Below are 12,907 nucleotides of genomic sequence, written 5' to 3'. Positions count from 1 at the left end.
GATTGCGCGGCCCATTGACTGGACGCCGCGAGCGCTATGTAGACAGATTAAGATTTAACTCTATATATAGCGGCGTGACTTCAAAAAGAGAACCATATATGGTGCTGCACATCGACTGGACGCCGCAAGCACTATGTAGACGGATTAGGATTTAACTTTATGTTGACTCCGTAATTGATATCTCTCACAGATCTCTCACAGTCTTGCAGCTAGTCAGTTTAGTCTGATTAGCTCTGACCCTTTTGATCACCTAACACTATCGAGATTCATTATTTGTGGTTTCTAGTTATCAAATGTGATACCTACCTGAACTGAACAAATTCGTTGGCAAGTTCATTTGGTTATTTGGTCGAGTGAATCATCTTATCTTGTTCATCTATTTCCGTGTATCGTTTGAATTATTCTCTGTTATTGTTGAACTCTGTGAACTTAAAATAAACTAAACGTAGAAGTGTTTCTATTTTATGAAGAAAATATTATCTTATACATTACTTTATCGATTCTTACCCATCTAGAAGCATTTCTCCTCTGTTTTTGACCCAGTAGTTGATGGTGTTTGGGAAAGCTTCAACGTAGCATTCTAGTTGCACGTCTGTATCTAGGGGTGCTCCCAATAGCTGGTTTGGCACTTTAACTGTCGGGGCAACTGGTAAAGAAACAAAATACATTATTATTGAAAAATATTAAATAAAGTAAAAAGCACCATAATATATTACATGACGTCTTTGTGTTAGCATGATAACGAATTTCGTCACCTCACAATACTATAACTAGATAACTTGATTTTACTGCTTTTAAAATAGCTATTGGATATGATTCCACATTTACTTCTCTACAAAATGATAAAATAAGTTAAGTCAGCAGTTAATAGGAACTGTATTAATTTTGTGTTTAAAAATATTAGATAACTTTAAAACTACAAATGCAATTAATAAATAAAATAACATATCTGCAATATTTTTTATATACAATTGAACATTAGTTAATTTAACAAACACAATTTTCCATTTTATTTCAAATAATATAGCCTAGATTTTTGTTAATCAAGTTAAGTTTAAATTTCATTTTCTCAACAATTACCAAACCTGTAGTATTGAGTTGTAGTATTGAGGTGAAGATTTATATAAATATTTTCTTATATAGAGTGGATCAAATTTATTTTGTAATAATCTTTTATATTCATTAAATTTTTTTGTTTCAATTACATTTATTTAAAAAGTTTTTATTTTCGAACGAAGCGGGGTTTGATGTAGTGGGGGTTATTGCTAGTGCGTAACGTGCTGGCCGAGTTCGATTCTCGGTGAGGTCACATTTTTTATTATTTATGTGATTTTCTTAAAACCTGGGTATTTGTATATATTTCTCTTCTATTAATAAATACAATACTGCAAACTACTATCATTGGGCCTCTTGGCTTGTTGTAGTGTTAAAAATAATATTTATATTGTACATAATATATATTTTTTTTAATAAAAAAAATGTTTGCGGGTTAATTGTATTAGAATCATGATTACGTATTTAAAAGAAATATGGCTGCTCTATACCAACATAGCAGAACAAACGTGATAGGTACCCGTAAATCTGTTCGTAGTAAGTATACATTTTTTTTTTCATTTACGCTCCTTGTCAGTAATAAATTCCTTGTGGACTGTATCCAGATGGAAATAAATACTTAAAAAAACATTAGTGTGGTCGATTTATTTATAGAGATAATGGAAATTAAACACTGCATTTGTGCTTGTCGTGCTGCCATTGTGTTGACTGTAGAGGCTGTGGGGCCGAAGGTAGTTAGGGGCGCGGAGCTCCACTATTATTACTTTAATAGTAGGTATTTTATATATTTGTAAAGTTAGATTATTTTTATTATAAATTCCTAAATATGACATTTTTGTGCTATGGACTTAAATTCGCAGGTTTATGAGAGAAGTTTTATTATTAAGGCTTTGTTAAATAATATTGTTGAGCTGTTCATGACAATATATTAATCCTTGATTGGTTTGAATTTCCGTTACAGATACGAACACACCATGTTATTGTTATGTCAAATTTTAATGTATAAACATTAAACTATCGCTTGATGAAACGTCAAACTTTGATACTTATCACTTTTGTTGAAATATTCAATAAACTTGAGTTTTTTAATGACATGTTAAGGGATCAGTAATTATTACTTTAATAATTACTATTTTCAAATAGATAATTAGAGAAAATAATTAATATTTACAAGCTAAATCAATACTTATAAAAGTTTTCATTCCCTTTCATAACCGGATATAGAAAAATAAATTATTTATAGCCAGGGTTCGAAATGGACCGAAAAGCACCGGAGCGCCGTTCCGGCTCGTGAAGTTTGTAAAATTAACGCTCTGCCTCATGGACAAATTTTTTTGATCGTCTGAGCTAGATAAGACATGTAATAGAAAGTCTAACATACTTATTTTTATAAAAATACACATACAATTTGATATCTTAGTAAATATGTTTAGACAATAAAATTGTCAAGCGCTCTGGTTTGTAAACTTTTCCATTTCAAGCGCTGTTAATTACAAAGTATAATGTAAAAGTATATTTAACTTATTAAATACAAATATTGCAACAAACGGAATAGTGGCTAATTCAAAAAAACTTTTAAAGGAATGTTCTGTATTTAAATTAAAAGGTTTTCTAGTATTTACTTCAATTACAACTTATTTTATACATAGTTGTATAGTGTTAGTACATAACGCAGCATGTTTATAATCTTTTTGGGTACCTATTGCATGAGTATCAACTTAAAGTAATTACCATTAGGTACCTATTTGATCCTAAAAAACGGCTAAAAATATCTGACTCCGTATACGAGGGTAACACCTTTCGCCACATTGACGAACGCAATAAGGTTTTTGATAAGATTGACGTTATCAATGATGTGTCAAATTCATTGCATGCGATGACAGGTATGGATGGTTAAGCACCGATGAAACTCCTCGCATTTATATAAGCTGTATTAAAATTAAATGCAGAAAGTCTACAAGTTTATAGCTTGGTGATATTATACAGAATTAGTTGCCAATACTGAAAAACGTTGACTAGTAGAGAATAACGATAAATTGATCGGAATGGAGGAATCAGTTTTAAGAGATGAACATGACAGTACATATTATTATTTTGTGAAGTACCTACCACTGCAATTAAAATTCATAGCCAATTGTAAAATGAGTCACTAATCGTAGTGAGTCCTTAATTGGTAATCAGATTTACATTTTAAGTTTATACCTACTTTACCTACGAGATTGTATACACGGGGTTAGTACTAAACATTAGTACTCGCTACTCGCACTAATACCGACACGTGTAAATAAGTCGAATACTGCTTTTTACTAATTCAGCATGTTTATGTGTAGCAGTATTAGAAGCTATTGGTGAGTATTCATGATTAGCACTAAGCCCATGTAAACAAGAGAGTAGTGGTTCACACTTGCAATAAAAGCAGTATGCGCTCCAATCGAAAGAGCTGGACGAAGATTCTATGAATATTTTGCAAGTAGTTATCATTGCAGGGTACCTATGGATAATTACAACTTTTTCTCTTCCATGTCTCTTTCCAGAACCCTTACATAGGGGTTTAGCAAATGGTTTACAGTAAAAATTCAAAAAAAAAATGTTTGGTCTTTTTATAATATCACGCGGGAATTTTGTGAAAATAGTTCAATTTATGTTAAAAAGTTTCAAATAATTTTCACAGATAATGGTAAATCAGTTTTGATTTTTTTAAAATACCCACGTTCTACGAACCCGGTAAATGCTATCGTCTGTATTCACCATTAGATTACGCTAGACATATTTTCCAAGCAGAATTAACAATTTTTTTAAGTACCGATTACTTAATCATGTAAAATCATACCGCCATTATTTTAGCGGTCTAGAAAACACAGGTTTTAGAGAAAACCCCATTTTCAATAAAATTATATTTAACGATGTAACCCCATACTTTGAATGTATGTTTAATGTATTGAATATTTTATAATTACTAGTAGTTGGTAACTTTTGTTTTTTTTAATAACACTCTTACTTTTATTGGAATCTTACACAGTATCTCTCTGCCAAATGGTAAAAGGTAAATGTGAAGGGTTAAGAATAGGTACAATACTTACAATTTACGTTAAGAGTTATTCTCTTGCTGACCGCTGGTGGGACGTCATTCGACGCAATGCACAAGAACGCACCCATCTGCCGCCGATCTAGCCTCCAAAAATGAAGATGGCTGCCATTGTATGTATCAACTGCGAATAAAAGAAAAGAATTTTTATTAAGTTATAGTCAGTAAATAAGTGGAAAGAACAGTTTATTTTTATACCTACCGAATATATTTGAAACCTTGAAATGTTTTTTATTCAAAGGGGCAGAATTTACTTCTCATAAGGAATGCTAATTGGGAGAGCAATAGTATTCAAACAAATTATATTGACATATTTCACTTTAGTGATGGTTATTTTATTAATTTGAAAGGATTTTGTTTATTAAGCTAATAAAATAGGGTTCATTTAATTCACTCAATAAAGTCCTCACTGTTTGACTATATATTACGATATATTGTTTATTTACCTACTAAAGAAAATAATTTAAAAATAAATAATATAGGCTCCTAATATTAAATTTCTATTAAATAATGATACTGAGGGAAGAATATAAGTCAGTTTATTTTGACTAATTAAATCCACAAATTCAGGAAAATTAAATATATTTTCATTTATAATACACAATATAGAATATTATATTATATTACAATGGATTTAAGTTTTGTACTATTACATTTTCCATTTAGCTTATTTTGTGCTATGCCTACTCAAATGGAAATACTCAAAATACAAAACTTAAATCCATTAGAATTTAAATTCCATCAAGTACCTTTGGTCCATAGTATTAATATTAGAATATTTACACTCATGGAAACAAGAAAAATATAAATATGAACGACGATTTAATAATAAAATTATCAACATGACATGTCGGGATGAAACACTATTTATTTTCATTATGCAGGGTTACGAATTAATATGATAATATCGGTAGTTTCACACACATGTGCAAATAATAATATTTCAGGATTTTTTGGGACGCGACTAGGTGACAATTTCTGGAACTTGAGGATGACTGACTGTTATCTTTTTGTTCAAGACACGTGGGATTGGAATAACTGTTTTTTTTTCGTTATGCCAATATTCGTTGAATTATTAATAATTGTGTTGTATTGAATTAAGATGTACCAACTAGTCTACCATTCTAGATTAATTGTCTCATTTAAAGTTACAAATAGGTATTATAGGAGTCAAATTTTCTCTCTAATTCTGTAAGATTATTATAGCGTATAATATTATATTAATCTGATGGTAGTATAATAAAAAAAAAATCTTAATAACTTCAAAAACTCAGATACCCATGGATAAATCCTTGAAGAGGGTAGGACCGAGTGATACTCAAACTTATATCATTCAATTTTAGGTTGAGTGCTCCCTAAGTTGGTGAGTCACAATACCACTCTGAAAGAATTGTCTATTTAAGAAAAAAATCACAGAAAACGGTTATTATTGCATACTACATGGTTGATATAATATTTAATATTTACTGACATAAAATGATGATAGTAAATATCCTAATTTGCACGGAAATATCAATTGATATGTTATTATAAAAAAAAGGATTTAAAAAATGTTCAGATAGACTTTTGAATAAAAATCAATTTACACACTGGCGTAGAGTGGGAAAATTACTATACTTATATAAATTGATTTATATAAGTATAGTAATTTTATTATTTTATTATTTTTATTATTTTTTTTATAATTTAAGATACGAGGGTGGGTCAATAAGTCCTTAGAAAAGCCGACAGGTGGCGCGACGAGTACTGTAAGCGGTTTGTTATCATGCAGCGGCACTACCGATTCAGTATGCTGCGAAGTTTCAATCAGATTGGTCGGGTTGTTGTGTGTTTCTCGTACATTTAAAAAAAAAATTGCTTGTGGAAAATGGAAAAATGGAAAATGGAGAAAATTGAGTTTAGAGCTGTTATTAAACATTTTAATATAAAAGGGTTAACAGCAAAGGAAATAAAAAATGAGTTGGATTTAGTTCACGGCATATCTGTTCCTTCACTTGCAACTATTTATAACTGGTTAAATGAATTTAAACGTGGTCGTACATCAACAAAGGATGAACCACGCTCAGGACGTCCTGTAGAGGTGACTACACCAGAAATGATCAATAAAATCCACGATATGGTGTTAAGTGACCGAAGATTAAAGTTGAGTCAGATAATTGAGGTTACAGGGATCTCAAAAGGTAGCGTCATTTCTATTTTACATGACAAATTGGGCATGAAAAATATTTCTGCACGATGTGTGCCGCGTTTGCTCACAGTCGACAATAAACGCAATAGGGTGGTGGCCTCTAAAGCCCTGTTGTCGCTCATGCAACGCAATCCGGATGAATTTTTTCGTCGCTTTGTGACTGTAAATGAAACATGGATACACCACTATACTCCCGAGACGAAAGAACAGTCAAAGCAGTGGATTGCGAAGACAAACCATGTCCAAAGAAGGCGAAAACCGTAAAATCAGCTGGTAAGGTTATGGCTACTGTATTTTGGGATGCACGTGAAATTATTTTCGTTGACTATTTGGAAAAAGGAAAAACAATAACAGGGGATTATTATGCATCTTTATTGGACCAGCTAAAAAACGAAATTGAAGAAAAACGGCCTCATTTAAACAGGAAAAAAATCCTCTTTCATCAGGACAATGCCCGTGTTCACACATGTTTACGATCAATGGCTAAAATTGAAGAATTGAAGTTCGAATTGGTCGACCACCCACCGTATTCGCCAGATTTAGCCCCCAGTGACTTTTTCCTTTTCCCAAACTTAAAAAAATGGCTAAGTGGACAACGTTTTTTTTCAAATGAAGAAGTCATCGATCGGACAAATGCTTATTTTGAGGACCTTCCGAAAACTTATTTTTCTGACGGTTTAAAAAAAATTGAGAAACGTCTAACCAAGTGTATTGAGCTCCAAGGAGATTATGTTGAGAAATAAAAAAAAAAATACAAAAATAAAAACTGTTTTAATGCTTTTTTCTAAGGAATTATTGACCCACCCTCGTATATATAATGACAAAATTCTGCTTTTATGGAATATTAAGACCGGATGGAAATTTCCTTCATTCCTACATACCGTCACCTTACAATCAAGACCTTGTCTGTCCGATATTATGGAAAATGAAGTTTGTTCGATAAAATTTAAACAAAAAAAACAATTAAAATTATATCAAAACCTCGGTTCTCTAGAATAGTATGCTCTTCATCTATCGACAAACTTTAAAAACTCGTAAGTTTCGGAGTTTCAAACATGGAATTAAAACCTCGTATTTCACAGCCAGTGTTAGCAGATTCACCGATTAGCGAGGTGTTTAATGGCCCACATGCTCAGCGTAGGTCAAAATAGAGCTTTTATGGATTTTTCAGAGCATAACCCAGGTCATATTTCAGTACATAAATGTGCAGTGGTGTTAAGATTTTTTACATTAATTAATTTTTAAACGCATTTATAAAACCATCAGTATAATTTATATTGACATTATTATAGTGAAATATTTACGATAAAAAAATATATTGATAATCTCTGTGATCCCAAATTTGACAAGAATTAGGCATTTTATTATTCAAAAAATGGGCAAGATTAACACATTTGGAGATAATTCTAAAGATACTCATTATAAGCTATGTTTTTGACCATTTAAGTCTGATAAACATCCTACGAACAATGATTGATTTAAAATAATTATTGACCGAAGAATAAGGTAGTGTTTTTTTGAAATACGCAATTTATTTTGGCATTCCCCAGTGGATAAACTACAACATACGACCGTAGCCATAAATTGACAAACTATAATTGAAGTAGGGAGTAAAATGATGTTAACGCGCGTGTTTGAACATGTACCTAACCAACAATATATTTTTTTAAACGGTACATGTTCAAACACGCGCGTTAACACGGCTCGTATATTGTAGCTTAACCACTGGGGAATGGCCAAAAGAAATATATATTATACATATTATATTTATATATATTATATTAAACATGTATAAACCTTCTGTGAGTTAAACTCAGTCAATATTAATCATTATTTAAACCCAAAAAAAACTATTCGTAAAAATGTGTAAGTTAAAAGAAAAAGCTCGTTCAAAAAGAATATGTTAATAGAAAGCTTTATGTTCGAAGAGGAATAGCATCAATGATGCAAAAGCAGTAACGCTGATAACCTTTTATTACGTCTTTAACATTACGCCCTATCCGTTCAATACGAACTCATTCCAAGTGGAGTCTTTTTTATTCTTTCTCAAAGAGCCAGGGAAAACAACAAAAGTCAAACTGTCGTTTCCTCCTTGGAGTGTATATCGATATTGACATTTTTATGATCTAATAAAAATACATCGTTATCAGTTCATCTAAAGCGGTTGTAAAGTTTTCAGATATTTTCTATGAGGATATGAAAATATTCTCTTCTAGTAAATCTATCTCATTTAAAACACTGGCATTAGGTACCAAACTTTTTAATTAGACAAATTCTCTCTTTTGTCGTTTGGACATTCTTTTTTTTTAAATAATAAATAACTAGTACCATCAGGAAGATTAAAATATTATTATTTTTTTTTCGACCATGTCCGATCCTAATAGGATCATATGGGCCTCCACAGAGTAGAGGTTTGTATTAACAGTTTTTTGTTTTTTTAATGAGAAATGGATGTCAGCCACTTGCTCAACCTATTAGGTCCATACCCTGACTCACACACAAATTGAAAAACAATATGTGTACTTGCCAGACCCAGGATTCGAACCCGAGACCCACGGCGTGATAGTCCAACGCTCAAGCCGCGCGACCACCGTGGCGTATAAATAGCCCTGAGCAGTTTGATTTTTGTTCAGTTTCAAGTCAATAAGTTTTGTAACAAATAATTACAAGAAAAAAAGAACTTTTTATATACCACATTTTTAAATTTTCTGTTGAATCATATAAATTTGATAATTCTGTGTATTAATAATTTAGGACAAATAAGGCAATTGTCAACAAATCATTTTTTTGCTATTTTGCAACAAACAAATATAGAATACTGAAATGTCATTTTGATATCCATAGTAACGCACGTATATATTAATAATTTAGTATCTAGGACCACCCCCTTAGCAACCAATAGTAGTGGATTGGATTACGGATTTCTTACGAAATAACTTTTCATACCAAACAGAATTAACTGAAAATTAATTCAATTCTACTTAAAGATGGCTAAAAGTATTAAAAGAATGCATTGGCATCGTGTTCTGATATATTCTAATTCAAATGTCTAGCTAGTCGGGAAGTTAGTTAAAAATCGATTGCAAGATTTGTACTGGATAAATAACCACCGGACAAACAAGAATACGAGCTAAGAAAAACGTGGTAAAAATACCATGCTTGATCCTAATCAAAGCGTTTAGGCTCCCACAGGGTTGAAGTTGTTTTAACATACCGTACTTTTTTGATATAAATGTTAATGGCCAATAACCTATTCCTTGTAGAAAAAATATGCCATAGTATGTACAAAAATACATAAGGACATATTACCTCGTCATCACATCCTTATTTTTCCGGATACCTAAAATTTATTGTATCCGGCTAAGATAGGTCATCGATAAATTATTTGCTGCAATGTCAAATGTAAAGTTTTAATAAATATGTTAAAAGTCAACTATGTTATGTTTAAAATACATAACTTTAAAACATATCATGCATATTATATCGATCAGAAAAAAACTTTTTAGAAAAAAATACGACACCTGATGGGACTTGGAACTGTAACCCCTAGATTCGCGTCACTGTGCTTTTCCAATTAAGCTACGGATATTCTACTTAAATACGTCGATTATAACTAGTGGTTACAGATTCAAGTCCCATCAGATGTCGTATTACTTCTAAAAAGATTTTTTCTAGTGGCTATATGCATTGAGATGTTTTAAAATTATGTATGTTCAATATATAGAATATTACAATCTTGAATAAAAGAATTAATAATTTATTATATTATGTTTGTAATGTTGATTCTGCGGTTTGTAATAATTGATAATGGTAAGATTTTTATTATACTATTATTAATAGTTGGGTATCTGAGTTATCTCACTGTTGATTTGAAGTTACAGGATATTTTTGATAAATGCAACAGCGGCATGTTTTCTTCTAACCTCAGTTATTGATTATGTATTGGCATACTTATCTCAAAATCGACTTTTTCGCTCTTACTCACTGTTGCTTTCAGGTAACGATATATTGATGGAAACCATTGGCGGCTTAATCCGGAAAAACCTAGCAGGTCAATTTTGAATATATTATTTTAATTTGCCTTTTCGTTGTATACTGAAAAGACGTATTGCAAATTGACTTTTTATACATTATAGAATAAGTGCTAGAAATTGTTATAGGTCGGTACCTACTAACCCTTCAAAAAATGTCCGTTTTTCATAACGCCAACCCATCGTTAACCGAAATTGCACACAACGCGTTATAATTTTTTGTAAATCAGGTCCACTTTTCTTTCTTTGCTTTTTGAAAAATCATCAATCACACGATTATAAAAATTGTCTTTTTTTCCCACATATTTTTTTTCAATACTGAGCATTGCAAGAGCGGTCAGTCTATCCTGGCCCTATTGCGTAGAAAGGTTTTTATTCTTTTGAGAGTGGAAAAACATCTTTCACTTTCAACTGTTGTCATTGGTATGACGCAAATAAATTGGAGAACTTTGATCGACTCGGAAAATGTTTCGTTGAAATTATTGCTGAGTAAAAAATGTAGAAGAGAAACTGCACTAATAGCGCCATGCAAATCATCTCGTTGATAAAACACCAATAATTCATTTTTTAACTTGATTATGTTTATTTCTTCAAACAGTTTTACCAAATTTACTTGACGTGTGGGAAAATTATTTTTAAAATCAGTGTAATTTTCTTTATTGAACAAATCGGATATAATGAGATGATCGTTGGATGCAAATCGTGCTTCCATTTCCATTATAATTGTATCACAGACTTCAATTGCTACTGCGTGCGTACTAACTGCTTCACAAAAATGTTATAAATCACCAAAAACTCCTTATATATTATTAAAATAACCAAAGGCATTCGTCAAAACCTGTCAACGAATCCGAACCGCATACACAGTTGTTGTTGTTGTGGTATGTTTGGCGTGTAGGGCACCGGGGCAAGCCCCATATCCCTTTCATCTGTATGATGGCGTGTGATGGAAGTCTCCTCCCTTGCGGGTTTTTTTCTGTAATGTCTGCATCATGGCTTGTTGGTTAGATTTAAAATAGTGTTTTTCTTCTTTCTTCTTGAGACCAATTATCTAGTCAGTGTTATCATTCTGTTTCATTTAATTAGGAGAAAAAATCTTTTGTCTCACACTCGGGCATTGCCGATATTACAGTAATTCACGCACCGTTACAAGCTTCGATCTCGTATTTTGTGTTATATCGATCTCTGTCTTATGTATGAGAAACGAGAGAGAAAATTTTATAAAAATATTCAATTTGGGTCAATTTTCAGACTGCCGGCGAACACAATATTTTTGTTCGGGGAATTATCGCCCAAACAAAAAAAGCCCAATAGACTGGGTTGACACAATATCGCGCGCCCTATAATTTCAAATCCACCGATTATTATTAATATTATTATATATGACATTGCACATATTATTATGTCGATTGTAAGGTATTTATTTTGGCAGGTCAATGACCGAATGACCTATAGAGGGAGCCGCCAGTGATGGAAACGTTTGTAATTGTATTGTCATCAAATTTAGTAATGGGGCAAAGGATACATTAAATACTAATTATATAAACTATCAAATAATAAATATATAAATGTCTCAAAGACAAAAGTGACGAGTAAGTGCTTTTCGAACGCTGCGATTATCTGTATTAATGGCACCGAACTCGATCAAGTCAGCAGCTACGTCTATTTCGGACAGCAGGTGCCCATAGACGGAAGCACGCACGATGAAATTGCTCGCAGAACAAAGCTGGGATGGAGTGCTTTCGGACGTCTGAATAGTATATTCAAGAATGACCTACCATTATGTCTTAAGCGTAGGGTATTCAACCAATGTGTGCTGCCCGTGCTCAAGACGTGGACTCTCAACACGAGAGATGTCCAAAGGGTAAGAGTCGCACAGCGAGGCATGGAGAGGTGTATTTTGAGCATCACGCGAAAGGACCGTAAGAGAAACGAATGGGCTAGGAAGCAGACAGGAGTACGCGATGTAATAGACGTTGCCAAACAACTGAAATGGAGATGGCCACTGGACAAATGCCGTCATCCAATGGTACCCAAGGGGCACGAAACGGCCACAGGGTCGCCCTAAAAGCCGCTGGATTGACGAACTGATAAATTTCGGCGGAAATACGTGGCAGCGAACGACACAGGACCGAGAGAGTTGGAAGAAGCTTGGGGAGGCCTTTATCCGGCAGTGGATTGACCCCGGCTGTTGATAAATATAAACTATCCTAAATTATCACCAAATAAAAACCGAATCTCTTGAAAAAGAAAAATTGCCTGTATTTTGCATATTTCATCAGTCATCAATAACGAATTCATTTCAAGTCGCGGGAAGTATTTTAGGAAATATAAATTTTAATACAAATAAAATACAAGTCTCTGAAATCGACTTGATTTCCTGAGCTACTACAATATCTCAAAGCGAACGCCGGCGTTTATTTATACAAAGCGTCACAATGAGCGGAGTGATTTGTGATTATTTTCCGCAATCCGAGCAGCTGTTTCTTTTTGTCCTGTTTTCTTCGCCGAAGCCCCCGCCCCCACTGTTTGATATAAAACGCCTCGATT

The 12,907-nt window shown here is 32.6% G+C and overlaps 1 protein-coding gene across 1 annotated transcript in view; it reads right to left on the bottom strand.

Annotated features, from left to right (window-relative positions):
• Positions 1-12,907, bottom strand: part of LOC147072629 (uncharacterized) — a 497,916-nt gene that overhangs the window by 21,363 nt on the left and 463,646 nt on the right. Inside the window, exons 5-6 of the mRNA XM_085946249.1 lie at positions 4,134-4,262; positions 508-646 (exon numbers count right to left, since the gene is read on the bottom strand). Of these exons, the coding sequence (XP_085802375.1) occupies positions 508-646; positions 4,134-4,262 (268 nt within the window). The remainder of the gene's footprint in view (positions 1-507; positions 647-4,133; positions 4,263-12,907) is intronic.

The sequence above is a fragment of the Rhyacophila brunnea genome, unplaced genomic scaffold (genome assembly GCF_057557595.1).
Source record: "Rhyacophila brunnea isolate RB1 unplaced genomic scaffold, BYU_Rbru_1.0 scaffold_19, whole genome shotgun sequence".
NCBI classification, from domain to species: domain Eukaryota; kingdom Metazoa; phylum Arthropoda; class Insecta; order Trichoptera; family Rhyacophilidae; genus Rhyacophila; species Rhyacophila brunnea.
The sequence above is the reverse complement of the archived record's forward strand: the minus strand, read 5'-3'. Positions and strand labels throughout refer to the sequence as shown.